The sequence below is a fragment of the Cordyceps fumosorosea genome, assembly GCF_001636725.1.
Source record: "Cordyceps fumosorosea ARSEF 2679 chromosome Unknown scaffold_35, whole genome shotgun sequence".
NCBI classification, from domain to species: domain Eukaryota; kingdom Fungi; phylum Ascomycota; class Sordariomycetes; order Hypocreales; family Cordycipitaceae; genus Cordyceps; species Cordyceps fumosorosea.
In genome coordinates this window covers 49,400-70,807 of record NW_017387335.1, presented here as the reverse complement: position 1 = coordinate 70,807, position 21,408 = coordinate 49,400, and the positions used below count along the sequence as shown (strand labels likewise).

Sequence of the window (21,408 nt, the reverse complement as noted above, 5' to 3'; positions counted from 1 at the left end):
TACAATGCGTGATACAGCAAGGCATATCCTTAACGGCGGACGCTGCTCGACGCTGAATGCTGTTGCCTCCGTTTGTCGTGAATGGTAGGCATACACTCTCGGTCAGGGCGCGGTGGACTAACATTGATACACAGGGATTGACAATGAAAAGCCCATATGACCCTTTTTCCAGAGCATATTAGTATCAACACGTGGCAATGTTGGGCGCGTGGAAGTCTCTCCCGAGCTGCTTGGTGCGACAGTGCCAGAAAGTCAACAAGGCACTGGAGCTTGAAGCTCCCCTAGCTCAGCCAACGGCAGAATTCTCACCGCCTGCGAACTTGTTTACTGGTAACCTACCAAGTCCAACCTCAACATACATCGACAGCTTCACAGCGAAAACGAAAGTCGGCATTGGATCTGCTATTTTTCAGCTTGTGGGTGACTCCCTATTGCAACTCTAGGAACCTCTTGCGCACCCTCGCGTGAACCCGCAGCACGGCGCAAAGGTCTGCCAACTGGTCGCGCGTTCTATCCCACCATGCGAACGGATTAAGACCGCCACAATGGCCGACCTCACAACATTGGATGCGCTGCAGGCGTTTCACGGAGAGCTTGTCGCCTTGCAAAGTGGGCGCAGTGATGCCGATGCGAGCAGCGTTGACAATGAAGCCCTCGTCGAAAACTTTGAGCGCGAGCTCGGACGAGTGTGGGAGCGCCCTTGTCGGAGCGAAGAAAGCAGGAAATTGATCAAGTCTGGTACGCCGCGGTATCATATGCGTCTTTCCCCGGCACCTTGACTAAATTTTTATAACTTTTTGTAGGAAAAATTGTCCTCGACGGCCTAGAGCTTTCTATCAATGACATCTTCCAACAAGACGCGTTAACACTCTCGGACGAGCTCGACCTTGATGAACTTGATGCTGCTCGTTTCCTCCTTGACTCGGAGGAAGACCCCTCAATACTCGGCCGATCACTTCTAGAATGTGCCATCATTCGTTTCCACCAGCAGCGAAAGTATGCGCTCGACATCTTGCGAATTCTTTTCGAAATCTACGCGCTCGAAACCGCCGAAGAATCGACCCCCCTCGATGGTATCAAGGCATATGTCGAAGCACGAGTGCTACAACCAGGCGCGACAGGACAAAAGCGCAACGTGCCTCGATACATGACTGCCATGGCCGAGATCAAAACATGGCTACAAAAGCTCGGCGACAAAATCGCGGCCGCCCAAACAATGGGTCAACCCATGTCTGAGCAGATGGAAACTATCGAGTTTTCGCGCATCAGTCTTATACAACAACATGAATCGTTGGCTACGATTCTCTGCTGGGCTGCCTCCAAGAGGCAGGCTGAAACTGCCGACTTGATGAATTTCGTCAACGTCCTGAAGCGATCTGACAAATACGATTGCCTTCTGGTACATCTGCTGCCAGCCCTTAGTGCATATATTGTCGCTTTCGGCTCGTTGGAAAGTGGAATGGATCTTGCGCGTGTAACGGATCTTCACTCTAAGCTCTTTGCTGTTATCGACGATTCCGCTTGGCCGCTGCCCTACCTTCAGGCTGCATTCAAGGCAATGTGGTTGGCGGAGTACTCGGGCTACTGGGCTGACGAACCGACCAGCGTACCTGATCCTGAGCTAGTCGATGGGGATCGCGAGAGATCGAAGGTGTTCATGGATGCATTAAAGGACGGCGCGTTTGATTTCCTTTTAACGGTTGTAACTGACGTCCGCACACCGGATTGGCATGACCCTGTCCGAGTGGGCATGCGCAAATGGCTACAGCGCAAATCAACGCCGCTTGCTACCGACATTGTCCAATTCTCTGAATATTTTCAGTTTCGACTCATGAGCCAGTTGGAGCTGTTCGTTGACGCTTTCATTACCAACATGCCCGATGTTCTACGAAAACTACGAGTGGAAGAAGATGAGCAACGCCAACTTAGTCAAGTCCATGAGCAAGACCTTGATCTGGAACGCTTCCTCTTGATAATTGCAAACGTCTACGAACGCCGAGCCGATGCGGCAGCAGCGTTTTGGGCAGATCCGGATAGCAACTTGGCCGGATTTATGCACTGGGCGTCGCGGCGCGCATCGACGCCTTTAGTTGCTGCATTCTGCGAAATGCTGCAAGCAATCTCAGAGAACGACGAGTGTGCGACAGCGGCCCACGATTTTCTGCTCGATGAAGGCCATCATTCCTCTGGGAAGATGCGACGTACTCAATCTCTGACTTGGATGCAGATCTTCCGCGAGCTGGAGTTCTTCTCAGAAAAGATCAAGCAGAAGCCAACAGCCACACCAACAACACGGTACCGGAACACGAAACCACATGCAGATGTCGTGGAGACGGAGCCTGAGTCTGCCATGATGCTGGAGTGTTATTTCCGCCTCATGACTAAGCTTGCATCTGAGAGTGAGATCGCGCGACAGTTTTTGCTACGAAATCCTGACTACCCCGTTGTCGACAAACTGCTTGACCTTGCTAGCAGCCAAATACCATCGCGACTACGCGCCTGTATATTCATGGCCCTGACAGCTATGCTGACGCGAAAGACGTTGGAGGAAAGCAACCTTATGTGGCTGTGTCTGGACAACTGGAGTACGGGGCAATACGCCCAGTCTCCCGCACATGCCACCGGATCCCTTCGGCAAGGGCAAGTACAGCCTGTCGTCTCAATGGATCGAATTTTGGATGAGATGAGCAACGGGTTCGACGAACCACAGGCGTTTACGAAGCTCTTATTAGCACTTGTATCGCCTGCAGTCGATAGCAGTCCGCTTAATGACTCTCTTCCGTTCGGCGACTCTCTTGGAGCATCTGCCCGACTTTCTGGCATCGAGGCCTACATTGATTTTGTTATTGGGCAAGTGTTTGCTAGCAAGGCGCAGGATCTCCAGGATGTTTACCAGACGCGAGTTCTCAGGCTAACCTGCCTCGAGTTTATGCTGACCTGCCTGTCCACATTCAACGAAGACCTGATCATCATGGCTAATACTACCAACCTTGCCATTGACTCTGCTATTGCAACGTCTGACTTGGCAACATACGTGATAAGGCATCCATTTGCCAGGGTCATGGAGTGGATGTACAACGACAAAATTACGGCAGCCCTCTATAATATTATTCATCAAAAGGCACTGGAAGTTGGCAATGCTGCTCCTGACTCGCCCCTCATTCTGGGCATCCTCCGGGCTGTTGAGCTCATCTCTAAAGTCATGGACCTCGAAACTACCTACCGGGACTTGGTGCGACCTTTGATCAAGAAGAGCAATCATCAGCGACAGCCCGTCCCCAATGCCGCGTACTCGTATTTTGACGATGGGCTTGTCACTCGGCTGAGCTTTGTGGTAGATCTTGGCAATTACTGCGGGATTGGTCATCCAGAGTTGACACTCGCGTGTCTGCGGCTTCTCGGTCTGATGTCGTCTTCTTCTCGCATCACAGCGGAGTGGGCGGGTTCAGCTAGAGCCGGTCACAGGAACAAGGCTGTCGTGGCCATGGAAGCGAATGGCGAGTACGAATCCATCTCAAGAGCTTTCATCTCCGAACTGCAGTCTCCTCTGGAACCCGGTAGAGAGGCTGGCTCACCAAGCTATATCACCAAGTGCTACGTGCTTGATTTTCTGTTAAAGTGTTTGAAGGAGACTCCAAATCGGCCAACAATTGCTCATTTGCTTCTTGGATTCAAATGCGGCGTCGATTCGCTAGGACTTGATGACGCATTCACTACCAGGAAGTCACTATTCCACAGCCTAGTGAGACTCGTGCTAGACCTCCCTTGTATGGATGGTCAAGGTATGAGAGCATGGCTTATTTCCATCCGATGCAAAGCCATGCGCATTCTTCAGGTGCTATGGAGCTCGCCTCTCTCATCAAAGCTCGTCATCGAGGAGCTACGAGACAATGAGTTCTTCTTCCACCTGCTTCTACGCGAAAACATCATCCAGCCTAACATCCCGTGGGAGGGCCAGCAGGTAGCCGCCATCCACTTCCCCCTGACCGACGGCTGCCCTGCTCTGTCACAATTCCTTATATTAAGGCGCATTATTTTGGAGTACTTTGCCATGGAGTTGTGCATGATTGCTCAAGGCCGTATGCCAAGCGTCAAACGACGGATCTTTGAGGCGCTCAATGGCCAAATTGTCGAGGACAACCAGCGCATTCAGACACCCACAATCTTCGACCTGTATGACTTCGTATTACCGTCAGGCATCTGGGCGGTACCTGTTCTTCAGCTAGAGTATTACCAGGACATTGATCCCTCGTTCTGCGTGGAGGACGATGGCGACGGCAACAAGATGCACAATCTCGAGCGCGTGAAGGAGATGCTTTTAATAAAGCAAAACGAAAAGAGGCAAGGCAAGACCAGGGACGCATTGGTGACGGCACAGACTATCGCTGCAATTGAGAGGGAAGAAGCAGTAATTATAGATCATCTGGCCTCTACCGATCGCCAACTACAGCTACGTCAGCAAAGCTTGCAAGTACTCAAGTCGTGGACAAAGCTGCTACTCATCATGGTTGAGTCCAATGACTTTGATGGGACGGCCCGAACATCGTTCTTTCTGCAAACCCTTCAGGCGATCCTCCCCAGCCTAGAGTCCTGTGCCTCTGAGAGCCCTGTGGAAGCCATGGATCTTGCCAAGCTGGCCAGAATCTTGCTTTCACGTCTAGACTTGAAGGAATCGAGCACAACCGACAAACAAGGCAAGGCTATCGGCAACCTCATACACGATAAGCTGTTTCAGCTCTTCCAAATATGCCTACAAGCCATCAGCAAGTGGGCTGGATCTCACGAGCTGCGCGCTATTTACTACGAGATTTGCTACCGATATCTCACCGGAGCACCGGACGAGACGAAGCGCAGCTTTAATCTTCAGATCATGCAGACGGTGCGTACATATGGCGAGCGCCTCATCAACGCCATCTGCGACGATGCGTATTGCGGCGCGCCGAGCAGCCAGACGGCCGCGTATATTCTCCTCAACGGGCTCGTCAACGCCGGGCGACAGGTCGACGACGAGCACGTGGTGGACATGCTGAACCGGCTCAACTTCATCGGCATCACGGTGGACACCCTACGCAGCGTCATGGTGGACTGGCAGGAGGCATTTGGTGCCGGGGACGGCCGCGGCGATACGGACCTGCAGAACAACCAGAACGCCAAGCTCGCGCTACTACTGCAGGTCGCGCAGACGCGCAACGGCGCGCAGTACGTGATGCAGGCCAACATCTTCCGCGTCGTCGAGCTCTCCGGCCTGTACGCGGCGGACCCGGAGCTGCAGCTTCTGCGCGGCGGCGGGCACGACGACGGGGGCCGGCGCGCGCTCGAGCAGCACTATGACCTGCTCGCCAAGGTCACGCGCATCGTCGGCGTGGCACTCCTCAGTCGCGGCAGCCACAGCATCGCGCAGGGCCGCCGGTTCCTCGCCGACCACCGCATGCTGGTCGCGCACACGCTCAAGCGCAGCGCGGGCATCGGGACGCACGCCCCCGGCGACGACGGCGAGGTGCTGGAGGAGAAGGTGGAGGAGCTGGCGGCCGCGCTGATGGTGGTCATTGCCGCCACGGGGTTCATCGAGGTGAGTTTGTTCTACGTGCTGCTGTCAAGCAAGGCGCGAAGGCAAGGGCGGCGTTACTAACTTTCTGGGTATAGTTTGACAACGAAGCGGTTCCGGAACCAAGGACGACCCGCAAACTGTTCCATTGAGCGAGAGAAGGACTTGGGCATGTTCGATAGAAGGGACATTGGGATTTTGACGAAAATAAGAAGGCAAATAGGGAGGGAGTTTTTCTGTTTCGAATATTGGTGCTTTTTTTTTTTGTAATCTTGTCTTACAGTGGAACATGGTAATTCTTTTCCGAGAAAGCGCTACGAATTTGCGCAAAGCTTGGCCCTACGAACTGGTTATGTCATGTACGTGGTGATTGACGGCAGCCTTGCCGTGTTCCTGCCTGCTGCCGAGTCTACGTCCGTCTGTCTGCCTGGAAGTCGGATAAATCTGGAAACACGCAAGACGCAGATGGAAGAAGCACAACGTGACATTGAAGGCAAAGCACAACGACATCACCATCACCACCAGAGAGAGCTGTCACAGCCTGCAAGACCAAGGTCGCCAGCACTGCACTACCCTCTATTTCCACATGGCACTGGATGAAGCAAGTTTAGCTGTCATGGCCTAGAGTAAGTTTAACTGAAATATTGCATTGTGCTATCTCTATTCCCATATGGAATGTATATACAATGAAGAAGAAGCAAGTTTAGCCATAGACACCAAACGCCCCGAGATATATAGAGACAAGGTTCGCTGTGTGAGCAGAGAAGGAGAAATAGGGGGTATATCCTGCCATAAGAAGGTCTCGCCTGATTCCAATGTCATCCTTCTCCCGTCGCTAAAAAAAAAAAGAACGCCCCATCCATGCCAGTGGAATCAAGAAAAAAAGAACACGGGAATGATGTCAAGTTGAGATTTCCTCAGCTTTTCTCTTTCCCTTCTTGGATCTGGTCATGAGCTTGAGCTCAAGTGGCCAGTATCCCTTGGTCTTGGTGCTGTAGGCCTCGCGGGGCTTGGTGTCAATCTTGGAGCGACACATGGGACATTTGCCCTTGGTCACCTCCACGTCCATGGAGTGATTAAGACAGTCCATGCAAAAGAGGTGGCCTGGTGCGAGGAGGGGTCAGTAAGGGCAAAATCCAGGGGGATTGGCGGGGGGATGATTATAGAATACTTACCACAGTGCGTGACCGTCAGGTCGGTGACATTGTCCATGCAAATGGGGCATTGATAGGTAGCCAGCTTGATCCGGTTGTCCACGACGCGCTTCTTTAGCTCTGGCTCTGGGGCGACCTGAGCCTTGGTGAGATCAATGGTCTCGAGGTCCTCATCGGGGATTCTGTCCACCGATACGGGCGACTCCGTTGGTAAGACCTCAGAGCGCGGCAGCCCGGTCAAGTTAATGATGTACGGCTTTCCCCGTTCGCCAAGGCGCCAATGATTGCGATCCGGGCCAAAAAGACCCCTTGCCGTGCTTCGAAGTCGAGGCATGTCTTCAGAAAACGAAGTAGACGCTGTTTCGGTGGAGCCTTGGTCTTGAACCTGGTCTTGAACCTGGTCAAAGAGGGATGATGTTGAGTGCTCAGTCTCGGGGAGAGAGAAATCAGTGGCTTGTGTGGTGTTGGCTGAAGGGCCGGCGTGTAGTGGTTGAAGGGGTGAGTCGGGCACGTCTATAGCGGCGTTTGTAGTGTGAAGATTGCCAAGGTTATCTTCGTCGATGCTGCTATAGTCTGAGTAAGGCGAAGAGCTTCGAGTGGAATTTGATTGTGTCGGGGGGCGGGCCATGTTGTCGTCGCTGGGCGTCTCGCCCTCTAAGTACTCGTCGTCGGACGAGTCGGTTGAGTCGGACGGCGTGGCCTCGAACTGAGTTTGAGAAATGTCAAAGTCTGATGATGACACTGAGGAGTCGGGTGAGGGCGAGGCTCGTCGAGGCCGCGGTCGAGACGAGGACATGGTTTGGCTTTGGTGATTTGATAAACTGTCGTTGGGTGTTGATAAACTTTGGTTGCGAGTGCGTAAATGCGGCGAGTTGTCGTGTACGTGGTGTCGAGGGGACGATGAGGCGTGGGCGTAGTGTCTGGGTGACGAAGAGAAGGCAGGCGGCATCGCGGCGGCGGCTGCTGTCGTGATGGTCGTCGGTGGTTGCAGGGCCTGAGGACGGTGGCGATGGCGGGCGCGAGGCGGGAGCGGCGAGGTTGATACAAGGACGACGTCAGAGTCGAGCGATGCTCTCCGCGGCGAGGCAGAAGCGAGAGACATGGCCGGGAGAGAGACCGAGCGTTCGTTCGTTTGGCTGGCCTGGGTGCCTGACGCGAGCGGGGAGGGCGGGAGGTGTTTCTGATATTGGCGCGCGCGCGCGCGCGGCGTTTGGTAGCGGGGGCAATGGTCCGTAGGCGGCTACAGGGCACGGCGGCTGCTGAATCTAGGATGAATGGATTAGGATTGTCGTCGGGAGGTAGGTTGAGAGGCCGGAAATCATGGCGACGACACCCCAGTCAGGGATCTTTCGACGTGGTAAGGCGGATGGTGAGGGGGAAAGGTTCAGATGCGGCCTTCAAGCACGATAGTGGGGAGGAAGTGAAGGTCAGCCAGGGCCAGCTGCACGATGTATTTCGGAGCAGGGATGTATGGCAGATTGGTGGCGGTTTGCTCTGTGGTACATTTCAGAGCAGGGCTAGCGCCGATTGGGTGGCCGGCTGCGTATTGTGGGGTGATTGAGTTACTGTTGCCTTGTTTGGGTTTGAAAGGTTGTTCTAACGTTATATAAAGTCAGTTTGTAAAATTTATAAAAAAGTCTTTTATGAAACTGTATACATTAGCTTTATCACTCGTTGGCTATTCGTGATTTATCTTTTTCTTGTTCGTTCCTTCACGTTCCTTTTCTCGCTCCAGCATGAGTGAGTGACACTGCTGCAAGGGCGCGTCACATTCCCTTCAGGCTCTCACCCTATTGATTACACGATGAGGCTTACATAATCGGGATTCGCATTGCAGCCAACACACAACACATATCGTTGATGGCCGGATAGAAGAACAATTTAGCTTTCCATATGAGCTGGATGTACTACTTCACAATTTTATGCCTACTTATTCCTTGCCATTATGTTAGATGTATGGGACTTTGTACCATCAGTGTGTATCAAGATTGATATGGCCATGCTGCCCAGGTTGACTGGGCTTGATGACTGTACAAACCAGCGCTTTAAACTTATTTTGGAGTTCCTAAGATCCTTTGCTAAAACCTAGTTCGGCGTCGATGGCCTCCCTGCGTTTGCTTCATCCTTGCTAACTAGCTCTCATTCTCATCTTGTATCTAGTTATCTAAGTAGTCCCAAATTCTTCCGCGGCCCTACAGCCCCGGCGAGGGTGGGCTCCACTACAAATTTAGGGGAAGTCGCCCCTAAAAGTATCGAAATCCCCGCTGCGAGGTGCCAGAAGGAACCCCATTCAGACCACTGTAAAGCCGCCAGAATCTAGCGCTAACCACTTGCGCAGCAAAAGAAAATCGCCCCCTTCATTTCAATTACCACCACCTCCTGTCCTTCGCGTGCCTCGCCCCGTGTCCGTCCCCCGCCCGCCATCTAGCTCTTTCCTTTCCCCTCCATATATTCTCTTTCATCTTCGTCATGCTGCTTCGCCTCTGCTCGACATGAAGAATCCATAGCAATGCGCGCCTTTCATCCTGCCGTTGGGTGCCTCCAGCGTGCCGCCACCACAAGATTGCGCCTTGTGCGCCACGGCGCGCATCGACCGCTCGCGACAACCTTTGCGCGACACCTCGCATCCGTCACCGCAGATGCCGCCTCAGAAAAGAACCAGTCTCTTGCCCGTATGTCAAACCCGGTGACCCTCGCCATACTGCTTAGCGGCTACAATCCGCCGTGCAGCCCGCTAACCCGGCGCATCCAGTCCCATCCACTGCTCGGTATAACGAAATCGGTGTCCAGCAGCTTAGCACGTATGTGTTTGATCAACTATTTCCCAACGGCGCCACCCCCCCTCCTCAAGAGCTTGTCAATCTATCTAAAGACCATCTCAAACGCCATGATCTGCTCGGCAAGAACACCGACGACGCGCCTCCTATCGCATTCGACCTCCCCGCACTCCAAGGTCGCACTCTCGACGAGCACTTCCATAAGCTAGGCGTCGACTGCGCCGGGCCATACCTCAGCCTGGCTAAGCAGTTCTCGCGCGCCAATCCACCTCCAAAGCCTCGAAAATGGATTCGCCGCAGTGGTTGGACCAAGTACTACCCCGATGGCCGCACCGAGCAGGTCGACGCCCCCGACGAGTCGGCCCTGTGTTTCGATACCGAGGTCATGTGGAAGGAGAGCCCGTATGCCGTCATGGCCTGCGCTGTAGGCCCTACGGCTTGGTATGCCTGGCTCTCGCCGTGGCTGCTGGGTGAGACCGAGAACGACAAGCACCTCATTCCCCTTGGCGATCCCACCAAGGAGCGGCTCATTGTCGGCCACAACGTCGGCTTTGATCGCGCCCGCATCCTCGAAGAGTATGACATCAAGCAAACCAGAAATTACTTCATGGATACAATGTCACTACACGTCGCTGTCAATGGCATGTGCTCACAGCAGCGTCCCACTTGGATGAGGCACAAGAAGAACCGGGAGCTTCGCGAGCGAGTCGCCAGCCAGACGCCCGACAATGAGCTGGCTGAACTGTTGAGCAACAGAGGCATGCATGAAGAGGAAGAGCTCTGGGTCGAACGCAGCTCGGTCAACTCTCTGCGAGATGTAGCCAAGTTTCATCTCAACGTCACCATCGACAAGGCTGTCCGCGACGATTTTGGCGAATTAAACAAGTCGGAGATACTTGCCAAACTCGACCCTCTCCTCGACTACTGCGCCGCCGACGTCGCCATCACTCACCGCGTCTACCAAATAGTCTTGCCCAACTTTTTAGACACATGCCCACACCCCGTCAGCTTCGCCGCTCTCCGCCACCTATCCTCCGTTATCCTCCCCGTCAACAAGTCCTGGGACGCATACATTTCCAACACCGAAGCCACCTATCACAAACTCTCCGACGCTGTTCAAGAGCGACTCGTTGCCTTGACGGACAAGGCTCTCGAAATCAAAGACGACCCTGAAAAATGGCAAAACGACCCGTGGATGAAGCAGCTCGACTGGTCCGGCCAGGAAATTCGCATGGTCAAGGGCAAGAAGAAGGGCGATCCGCCCAGGCCGGCTGCGCGACAAAAAAAGCCGGGCTGTCCACAATGGTACAAGGATCTGTTTCAAAAGAATGACGCCCCCATCAGCATTACAGTACGCACACGAATCGCCCCATTGCTACTACGAATGGCCTGGGATGGCAATCCTCTCTTTTGGTCCGACAAGTACGGCTGGACGTTCCGGACGGACCGTTCCAACTCGGCAAAGTACACGGGCAAGCAAATGATACAATGCCAGCTTGAAGAGGCCGATGCCAAGCTGCGCGACGACAGGCAGCACGTCTACTTCAAGCTTCCACACAAGGACGGCCCAACCGCCCGCTGCGCAAACCCCATGGCCAAGGGCTACCTGACCTACTTTGAGAACGGCACGCTATCATCAGAGTACTCGTACGCCAAGGAGGCTCTCGATATGAACGCCTCGTGCTCGTACTGGATCAGTGCGCGCGATAGAATCATGTCGCAGATGGTTGTCCGCAACCAAGACTTGCCCAACCCTGACAAGTCGGCCAACCCCGCAGACGGCCTTGGTTTTATCCTACCACAAATCATCCCCATGGGTACCATTACAAGACGAGCCGTGGAAAACACGTGGCTCACTGCCAGCAATGCCAAGAAGAACCGTGTTGGCTCGGAGCTCAAGGCCATGGTGAGAGCCCCCGAAGGCTACAGCTTTGTCGGTGCCGATGTCGACTCGCAGGAGCTGTGGATTGCAAGCCTCATCGGCGACGCGACCTTCAAGCTTCACGGTGGCAACGCTGTCGGGTTCATGACGCTGGAAGGCACCAAGTCGGCCGGGACAGACCTACACTCGCGCACGGCGTCGATCCTAGGCATCACGCGAAACGATGCCAAGGTCTTCAACTACGGGCGCATCTACGGGGCGGGCCTCAAATTCGCCGCGACTCTCCTCCGGCAGTTCAACCCCGAGCTGTCGGAGAAGCAGACGCTGGAGACTGCGTCGAAGCTGTACGCCAACACCAAGGGCACCAAGACAAGCCGACGGACGATATACAAGCGGCCGTTCTGGCGGGGCGGGACCGAGTCGTTTGTTTTCAACAAGCTGGAAGAGTTTGCGGAGCAGGAGCGGCCGCGGACGCCGGTGCTCGGAGCGGGCATCACGGAGGCGTTGATGGGCCGGTTCATCAACAAGGGGGGGTACCTGACGTCGCGGATCAACTGGGCGATCCAGTCGTCGGGGGTGGACTACCTGCACCTGCTGATCGTGTCGATGGACTACCTGGCCCGACGGTTCAACATTGACGCGCGGCTGGCGATGACGGTGCACGACGAGATCCGGTACCTGGTGCGGAAGGAGGACCGGTACCGGGCGGCGATGGCGCTGCAGGTGGCCAACGTGTGGACGCGGGCGCTGTTCGCGCAGCAGGTGGGCATCGACGACCTGCCGCAGTCGTGCGCGTACTTTTCGGCCGTCGACGTCGACCACGTGCTGCGCAAGGAGGTGGACATGGAGTGCGTGACGCCGAGCCACCCGACGGCGATCCCGCCGGGCGAGAGCCTGGACATGGCGGCGCTGCTGGCCAAGGGCGCGGGCGCCGCGGGGCTGGACGGGCGGGCGCCGCGGCTGGAGGGCATCGCGTACGAGCCCCGGGTGCCGGTGATGCAGGCGATCGAGGAGGCTGCGAGTGGTGGCGGGGTGTCGTTGATCAAGGCGCAGATCGCGGACGACGAGGCGGAGCTGCGCGACATCATCAAGGACATGCGCAAGGAGGAGCCGCCGCGGGAGAAGGCGATGAGCAAGCGCGCGCTCAAGTCGGCGCTGCCGTACCGGGCGCACCCGCAGCTGGTGCCGATGGACGAGCCCATCTCGGTGGCCGAGGCGATGGGCAGCGGCGGTTCGTTTCGCGGCGCCAAGGGCAAGTGGACGTGGGCGAAGAGCTCGACCAAGGGCTTACGGCCAACAAGCTCGAGGGTGTAAGGGCTGTGTATGACTGAGTGTATGACTGAGTGTATGATACCCTGCGTGCTGATGTACGTTGTTTGTCGTGGTGGTGATGTTTTGTTTTCTGTCATGTATCAATACTCTAGGCGTTGTGTTCTGGCATTTGATGTACGTATGTACATGGTGCGCATTCCTCTTGCATGGCTACTCTGTTTTTTTTTTTGGATTGCATGTGTAAAGCGGCAGTTGAACCCAGCATTCTGAATTCATGTCGTTTTCGTCCCTGTGAGCTCACTCACACCGGCATCTTTTGTTGCTGAAGGGGTTCGGCTCTTCAGTCGTGTAGATGGGCAACAGCAGGCAGGTAGGTGCCCGGCGAGAACAAGGCCGCTTTGGTTAAGCGAGTGGCTGCTGGCAGACAAGTCAGAACATGCTGTCAAGCCGGAAGCATCTCCCCCCCCCCAGACAACTGGTTGGTCAATACGAATAAGCGAGGGAGTCAAGCACAATTCCGCAAACGAGCCAGGGTTAGCCCGCCCCAGCTACTCCCCATGAAGCGCCGAGACACTCGAGATGCCGCGGCGAATCACGTTGCGGAGCCGGGGACCAAGATTTGGTGCAAAGCCGGAAAGGGTCCAAGCTCGATCTTGCCATCGCAACATCATACTTTGTATGCAATTCATTAAATTAAGTTTACCAGATGCCAGGCGAGAATGTGGGGGGAACGGACTTTTGGCAGAAACCTAGCTAAGTAATAACAAGGCTGATCGGCGAGGGAAGAGCATCTCTGCCATCGAGGGCGGGCCTCTACTCAATATAGTATCATGATTCTGGATTCTGTCTAATTACATCCGGCGGCTCCGTGATATCTTGCTCTTCTATGAAGAGATTGGGTTGGTATTTAGGTTGACTACCCAGCAAGCCAAGGCTCCAAGTTGACGTCGACACAATTGCTCCCACTTGACTTCCTTCAGAAACCATTCGTCAACTTGCTTACAATACAGGACCTACTTTCAATTCGAATCCCTTCATTCGATCCTCTCCTAAGCTCTCCACGTCATGTTCTCGTCTTGGATCTCGTCGGAAACACTATCATTCTATCCAATGCCGCTGGATACGGGCAGGATATCCCAGCCAGACAGTAGCAGCAGCCGCCGGGTTCCCAGCGAGCCCTCCTTCACGTCAGTATCCGGGACGTCGTCCCTGGACACTTTTCTAACCGTTGAGCTACCAGAGTGCATTCGCAGACTCGTACGTTTAGAGATTCCCCGGTGCCGTCAGACTTTCGCCCGACGTTGCCCGCCGGCTCCAGCGCCGGCTCCCGGGTCGGAAGCCACGATGACTTCATCTTCCCGTCCCCCGTCTCCCCGTTTTCTTTACAGGAGCAGTCTCTGTACGGCTTCCCGTCCGTCGCGCTGCCTCCAGCATCGGCGAGCACGATCTACCAGCCCGACAACCGCGACGACGACGATGACGACTACGACGACGACACGCAGGCCCAGCCCGACGACGACTGGCAGCCTCCCGACGACGAGGCGCCCGATGCCGAACTGTCGATGCCGCCGTACGCGTGCGGCCACGCCGGCTGCCACAAGTCCTTTAGACGCCCCCACCCTGCCCCGGGCGCCGTCGCTGACCGGGAGCGCTGACAACGGCAGCAGGATCCACGGCGACGCTCCGGCCTTTCTGCGCTGCGAGTTCTGCGGGAAGGATCAGTTCAACAGGCTCGACAACCTCAGGAGCCACCGGAAACTGCACGCGCTCCCGAAAGCCAGCAGACGCGGTGTCGAGTTTGTCCCGGCGGCGACTCGGATTCTGGAGCGGGAGAGCCACGGTCGAAAGAGGCGGAGGCTGTGGTGAGCAAAGGGAGAGAACACGATTGCAGCATCTAGCGGTAGAGAAGGACCCGCGCCTAGTAACCTGGTGAACTCGAGTATATTTTCGTAGTTGATTCATGACTCATAAGGAAAAGCACCATTAAATCTCAGTCGCTGTCCTTTACAGCAGAAACGGCGCATGTCCAGTGAGATCAGCCCTCGTGAGCATCCACGCCGTAGTCAAGGAGCAGCTGGACCCCGCGGGTTGACGGAATTATGACCTTCAAGTAACAATGCAGTGCGTTCCTGTTAAAACTGTCCCTTGTAGATGATAGATCGACTTGATGCTCCGTACACGCTAGAATAACTGCCTCCATGGTTTGGATACATCCACTACTGCTAGCGAGATGCAGTGCATTCATACCATTCGCATCGCGAAGCTGTAGTTGCTCTTGAGACGCCAGCAAAACGACACAATCAGCATCGCCTTTCTCACAAGCCAGGTGGAGCGGCGTTTTGTTGTCGCGGGGTCGACTCAGGGCTACCGCATTCTTTTGCAGCAGTTCCGTAACAAGTTCATCCGAGCCAAACCTTGCGTACTCGGCATACTGGATTTTATGCAAGGCAGATTCTCCATCATCATCGTGAATATTGACATCTGTTCGATCACAATTCAAAAGCGCAGCTAGTACCCGCAGTCGTTGGAGTACAATGTTCTCGAGGGTAGCGGCATAGTCGTCGGAGTCAAGAGGGTCAACTAAATCCAGAACAGCTTCTATTTTCCAGTCTTGAGAGCACCAATAATCACGATAATCGGTCCCTTTCATAGTTGCCGCGAGGGAGAGGTGGACGGGCGTCTCGCCGTAGTCGGATAACGCGTTGGGATCGGCACCATGTTGCAGAAAGAATTCAACCATCTTGTCATGCCCAACCCACGAAGCATAGTGCAGAGGTGTAAGGCCCCGGCCAGACTTGGTAAAAGTATGCACACCCGAGGGCGTATATGTCAGGTTCCCATTTTCGTCATAGCCTTGAGTCCACGTTTGCCTATGTACCATTGTGTCAAAAGGAACCCCAGCCAGAAACAGAAGTTTCGCGATATCAATTCGCCCGAATCGGACCGTGTAATGCATCGGCGTCATATTCTCAGCGTCGTCTGAGTGGACATCCGCTCCAAGTGAAATGAGAGTTTTGATGTCATCGAGCTTTGAGAAGTCATTGACAATTGCGTGATGAAGCACACCCTTTCTCTCGTAGTCCATGGCCGAAACGTCGGCGCCGTGAGCTATGAGATGCGACATGACATTTCTTCTAGCCTCAGCAACAGCGTAGATCAGCGGCGTTTTACCCTCCTTACCCCGCGTCTCGATATTCGCATCACTTCCAATGAGTAGCGCAACCACGCTTAGGTGCCCAGCTTCAGCGGCTAGGGATAGTGCTGTTCTGCCGTTCTTGTCTTTTGACTCGATACCGCTGCCCTTCTCTAGGAGAATCTTGGTCGCGGCTTCTCTTCCACGAGAAGCTGCGAATAGTAGCGCATTGGCTCCATCAGCGGCTTCAGACGCAAGCTGTGCACCGTTCTCCAGTAAGACCTTGATTATTTCAGTGTGTCCACACTCCGCGGCAAACATCAATGGCGTCCAGCAATATCTGCTGTCTTGTCTCTCCACACTCGCGCCGTTTTGCAGAAGTTTCTGGACAACAACAAGTTGTCCAAAGTGAGAAGCTATCATAAGTGACGTAAAATCCGTAACCCAAATGTCAGTAGTTCGGCGATAGATTTCAAACCAGGCTCGGTAGCTATTCGACCCAGGATCGCAAATCTCGATAATCGAGGCGATGAGCGTAGAATCCTCGGAAGTACCAGATTCGCGAAAATGCATAGCCCAATTCTCTGCTGCATAGCCCAGCAAGGCGTGAGTATCAGCGGCAGCAGCACTCTCGTCCTCGGCTTTAGCACTCCTCGCAGAGCTACCATCTGCGTTCTCGTCCTCGGCTTTAGCACTCCTCGCAGAGCTACCATCTGCGTTGAATAGTTTCAAGTACAGAATACACAGCCCGGCAAGGACCCCGTGCACACAATGCAAGGTTAGTGTGCCACGCCAAATCGAGCTTTGCAAGGGCTCTGATGGCGAAGTTGTATTGGCCAGCAGAAATTCGCGAGCCGTTTGATGAATCAAGTATACCCTGTCGTGATGGATCGATACAAATCGTCCAGAGATGAACTGGAGACGCCGCTGAAAATCCTGCTTAACCTCCATGTCCAAGTCATCCAGAGACAGTGATGCTTTGTGAATGCTCAAAGCAATGTTGATTTCGTCTAGCGTGAGTGGGCGACACGCAGCGAGAATGATGCTCAATGCTTTGCGAAGCAAAGCATGATCACTTGCTTTGCGAAGGATTTTCTCATAAGCCGCATCAACAGTGGGCGGGAGACTTGCAATCACACAATCGACACCCCGTAATGTCCTCACAAAGCCCACATCCTCTAAGTAGTCGAAGATGAGGTATACCCAAAGGTAGGTGCGATGCGGAATTTCTTGAAGCCTTTTCAGTAGATGGTCCTTGATGCGAGTAGAGAGTAGAAGTTTTTGACTAAGCAGCTGAACCTTCTGTGCGATAACACCTGTGATCTCCCGGCCGATGGCGTCCGACTCTTCCTCACCCGGGATATGGACCGTTGTGGAAGTATCTCGCATCCCGCGGAATTTGGACATGACTGCCTCGTAGGGCCGAGACGTAAAGAGATACCGCAGTTTCGTGTGCTGGGACTGACCAACTTGATAATATTGCAGATCTCGGATTAGGGCTGCAAACTCGCTTTGGAAACACTCGTCCAGGGCATCAAGAACAATGATGACCGGCCCTGTCCGTATATCTTCGACTACACTATGCAGAATCTTCCAGAGCGATTCTGTAGTATTGATCAAGCCTGGTCCATCTTTGGCAAAAAAAGGCATGGCGTGCTGGATAAGGAAGCGCTTCTGATCAAAAAGTTGATGAAGAATCGCGCAAAGTGCCTGACGGACGGTATTTTGGTCTTGCTCCCTGAAGAAGAAGTAACAGACAGTCGCGTTATCCGGCAAAACCCTTTCGATTAAGTATTTCGTCAATACCGATTTGCCACATCCTGGGTCGGCGGAGACTAATAACAGTCCTGATGTCTGCTGCAGCCACGTCTGAAAAGTCTCATGATTGAGAAACCACTGGCATGTATCAGGGGCTCTCTCTTCCACGCGACTTTTGTACGACTCGTATGTTGCATCTCTGCTGTCATTTGTAAGTCGAAAGAGACGAAGACACTCCTGCTCTTCACGACGCTCCCTGGCGCTCTCTATACGCCCTTCCATGTCACTGAGAGCCAACAACAGAGACCTGCATAGAATTGTAAGCATAGGGTGAACATGGCCGGTAACGGCAACTCACGACTGATCTGGACGCGGCTGAGTTAGAGAGCCATCCTCTTGTGTTAAAGTAGGGAAGTTGTCGACTCCATCCTTGATACGAAGAAGCAAAGTGCTATGCAGGGTCAGTCCACTGAAAGAATTTCCCCTGGAATCAACTTTACGTTTGATCAATCTGCAGGCCTGCCATGATGCTGTCATGATATCCCCTGAGGGTACTGATTGAAGCATCGATCTCGTCCTTGGTGATTGGCCACGCCAGGTTTCGTAGCGACGGCCGGCGCTTTGCCTGACGCGCAGCAACGCGCTCGAGCTTCTTCTGCAGACCTTGCAATAATGTGCGACATACTGTGAGCTGCTCTTGTAGATGGCGCGACGTAGAAAGTGAACCGCCTTGCGGTGATTCAATGAGAGCATGGGCATAATCTAGCGTCGTTTTGAGAGCCCTCACTTGCGTTGCGAGTCGAGACACCTCGGTTTGGGAATTGGCGAGTGTCTGAGAGTATTGCGAACACAGAGAGATTACCTTGACTGAGATATCAACAACAGCAATAATGCTCGCAGCGACGCTCAGACCATCCATCGTGGCAAGCGTACCGAGTGACAACACCCGTGGGCATTTGGATGAGGGGGATGAGGGGGAAGGAGAGGGGAGGAGAGGGAAGGAGAGGTGGGGGCGGCTGTGTTCGGATACATCATGTTAGTCATGTGGTTGTCTGGCGTGCATGGAAGTTGATGAGATGGCTGCATATGCCAAAGGATTGAAATATTTAAGAAGTGGTGTACAGTCGAAGGCAGCGTGGTGTTTACCAGTCGGTAGGTATCTGGTCCTGTGTCGTTGGGCCTCTTTTTCGGGCGCGTTGCATCCCAGCGCTAATAAGCCCATCTTATACAATAAATTCACCCTTTACCCATTTCAACCATGATATATAAAACCAAACACTCTCATAATTGTTCAGAATTCCCTGATTCAGACTGGACTTGCAAAAACGTCACACCATGTACAGTGGCTGTAGGGTAAGTTGGTCATGATCTGCGCTGTACCAATCTACTGCCAACTATGCGCGCCCGCTGCCTTGTTAGTACATACCTATGTATGTACAGTACATAGTTACCTTGACAAGGAATGTATGGTGGATCGTTGGGTGGTGCAATACGAGTTTGAGATGTCTGCCATGGAATGGACGGGGGTGGCTTAGAGGGTTTTATTCACTATAAATAATAATTATTAATAAGAGAAAAGGCTGCACACCATTCATTGCATGGCATATTGATTATACAAGGCGTCTCGAGACGGCAAAGCGGGGCATGACGAAAGCTCCCCTCCCCCCTCCATCTTCCATCTGCGGCCGTTGAAGCTTGTCAATGTTGCAGCCGCATATCCATACATGTACTCGACATCTTTCCTAGATTTCGTCCTCATCGCCAAGTCATCGGTTTCATCCCAAGCCATCCCACCTGTTCACCAGCCTATATTACAACACCTATAGCCGCCTGCTCTGCTCACTGCTCTGCCCACCATGGCGACAGCCACCACTGACGATGCCGTCAATCGCTTGCGTGACAGCAAGCCGCCAGCCACCGACGCCGCGACCTACCTCACCATCATCGAAATGTCGCTGACACCACAACTGCTACCGGAGCTGCGGGACATTCTTGACGACGTGGAGCTGACGAGCGAGATTGGCTGGGATCTCGTCGAGATGCTGATTGCCGTACCCGGCAGCGAGCCATGTCTTGAGAGGGTCGCGCATCTGGGCAACCCGCGCGAAGTCATTCTCAAAGTTCTCGAGGTCATGGAAAAGATCACCGTTGGTTCCGAAGAAGACGAACAAGGAGAATTTGATGGAAAGGACAGTCAAGGAAATAGCCGAAAAGACCAGGTGCCTCCCACGCAGCAGTTCGTCACCCTCTGCGGCATGCTCGCCGTCCTGCACGACCGTCTGCGCGTCAAGGCGCCCTCGCGCTTCCTGCACACCACCCTCGACACCGTGTACCGGAGCTACGACGCCGCCAGCCCCGACGCCACCGCCGCCGTCATCGCCCTCGTCCGCTCGCTGTCCGGCCAGAAGCGCCCGCCGCTGCCCACCCGCAAGTCGAGCACCGTCATCTCGCGGACCTCCTCATTTCAGCCCGGCGACGCCAGCCGCAGCGCGCCAGACCCGGAAGGCGGCCAAGTGGCGGCGGGGTCCGGAGGCCAAGACGCCGGGGAGCCGGCGCTCGTGCAACGTCTGTTGCAGGTCTTCGTCACCTGCGTCCTCGAGGCCTTTGTCAACGCCAACGCGCTCGAGTGGTCCACGCGCCTGCTCGAGTTCACCTACCCGGAGCGCATCGTCCTGGGGCGCATGACCCAGATGCAGGCCTTCAAGGACGTCGACGAGCTGCAGGCCAGGGACAGCCTGATTGGCCAATTAGTGGTGAGTTGCGAGAGCTCAACGACACGACCCTTGATCACCTGACAAGGTTCACTGCTACGCGCGGAATGGCTAACTTGACTTGTTACCGCATAGGCGCTGGCCAGCGATGTTGGCCTGTCGAAGCTCTCCTCTGATGCCATCAAGGAAGCCTTCACCACCTCGCACCTATGCACCGACCCTCTGTCCGGCGAGCTCGACAGCGAGAACCCCGAGGCCATGGGGCTGGCCACCGGCGGCCTGGCCACCCTCGTCGCCTACTGGATGTTTGCCACGGATCTCTTCGACGCGCAGCACTCCATCCCCGACTTGCACATCTTCCCGCACCACCACGCCGTGCTGGGGCGCTTCCTCGACGGCAGCAGCCCGCAGGAGCAGATCGCCTCCAACCCTGGGGTCCTCGAGGCGATCCTCGTCCTCGGCATCTGGCTGCACACGCAGTCGCGCCTCCTCGCGCCCGCCGCCGCCCCCGACCAGCGGGACTACATGGCCTACCACCACCTGCTCACCCTGGTCGCCGTCTTCCACGCCAACCCGCGCGTGCGCCAGTCGGCCATCACCCTCGCCGGCCACGCGCTGCACGCCTTCCCCGAGGACGCGCGCCTCGGCATCCTCGAGGACGTCCTCGAGAGCTGCATGTTCTCCTCGCTACAGTCCTGCGCCGTCTCCTGGACCAAGGACGAGATCCTCGCCGCCCGCAAGACCCCGGACAGCCGCAGCAAGTTCGCGACGGCCGAGGGCCTCGAGCGCCTCCAGTACGCCCTCTTCCCGGACCTCACCTACCTCGAGGAGCAGGACACCGCCGCGCTGCTCGAGTTCTGGGCCCAGGCCTGGCCCTTCCAGCTGCAGGTCGCCAACTTTCTCGTCTTCGCGCTGGGGGATGCCCAGCGCGACATGGCGCCCGCGGGCATGGCCGCGGCGGTCGAGCACAGGTACGTGGAGCCCCTGCTGCACATGGCGGGCGTGCTGCGCGCGGCGCCGGCGGAGGAGTTGGATGAGGCGACGGACGGTCGGGCGCTGAGAACGTTGACGATCCTGACGGATACACTAGCGAGGGTCAAGTTGCGGTAGGACGATGTGGAGGAACGGGCGGCAGGGTAAAGGGAAATGTACAAAATCGAACTAGCAATGCATAAC

General features: G+C 55.0%; 5 protein-coding genes across 5 annotated transcripts; 4 read left to right on the top strand and 1 right to left on the bottom strand.

Annotated features, from left to right (window-relative positions):
• Window positions 1-545: 545 nt before the first annotated feature.
• ISF_08760 (hypothetical protein) lies at window positions 546-5,697 on the top strand (the record flags this gene model as incomplete). Its single annotated transcript, XM_018852363.1, has 3 exons — window positions 546-738; window positions 804-5,569; window positions 5,644-5,697. 3 exons carry the CDS (start codon window positions 546-548, stop codon window positions 5,695-5,697), a joined length of 5,013 nt encoding a protein of 1,670 aa, XP_018700440.1.
• A 749-nt stretch (window positions 5,698-6,446) lies between these two features.
• Window positions 6,447-7,801, bottom strand: ISF_08759 (Zinc finger, RING/FYVE/PHD-type; the record flags this gene model as incomplete). The annotated part of the gene is made up of 2 exons (XM_018852362.1): window positions 6,447-6,649; window positions 6,721-7,801. The coding sequence occupies 2 exons, from the start codon at window positions 7,799-7,801 to the stop codon at window positions 6,447-6,449; spliced, it is 1,284 nt and encodes a 427-aa protein (XP_018700439.1).
• Window positions 7,802-9,208: 1,407 nt separating this feature from the next.
• On the top strand, window positions 9,209-12,672 carry ISF_08758 (DNA polymerase gamma; the record flags this gene model as incomplete). Its single annotated transcript, XM_018852361.1, has 2 exons — window positions 9,209-9,371; window positions 9,452-12,672. The coding sequence occupies 2 exons, from the start codon at window positions 9,209-9,211 to the stop codon at window positions 12,670-12,672; spliced, it is 3,384 nt and encodes a 1,127-aa protein (XP_018700438.1).
• Window positions 12,673-13,740: 1,068 nt separating this feature from the next.
• ISF_08757 (hypothetical protein) lies at window positions 13,741-14,285 on the top strand (the record flags this gene model as incomplete). Its single annotated transcript, XM_018852360.1, has 2 exons — window positions 13,741-13,817; window positions 13,871-14,285. The coding sequence occupies 2 exons, from the start codon at window positions 13,741-13,743 to the stop codon at window positions 14,283-14,285; spliced, it is 492 nt and encodes a 163-aa protein (XP_018700437.1).
• A 5,092-nt stretch (window positions 14,286-19,377) lies between these two features.
• ISF_08756 (putative protein family, YAP/Alf4/glomulin) lies at window positions 19,378-21,342 on the top strand (the record flags this gene model as incomplete). The annotated part of the gene is made up of 2 exons (XM_018852359.1): window positions 19,378-20,274; window positions 20,368-21,342. 2 exons carry the CDS (start codon window positions 19,378-19,380, stop codon window positions 21,340-21,342), a joined length of 1,872 nt encoding a protein of 623 aa, XP_018700436.1.
• Window positions 21,343-21,408: the final 66 nt, after the last annotated feature.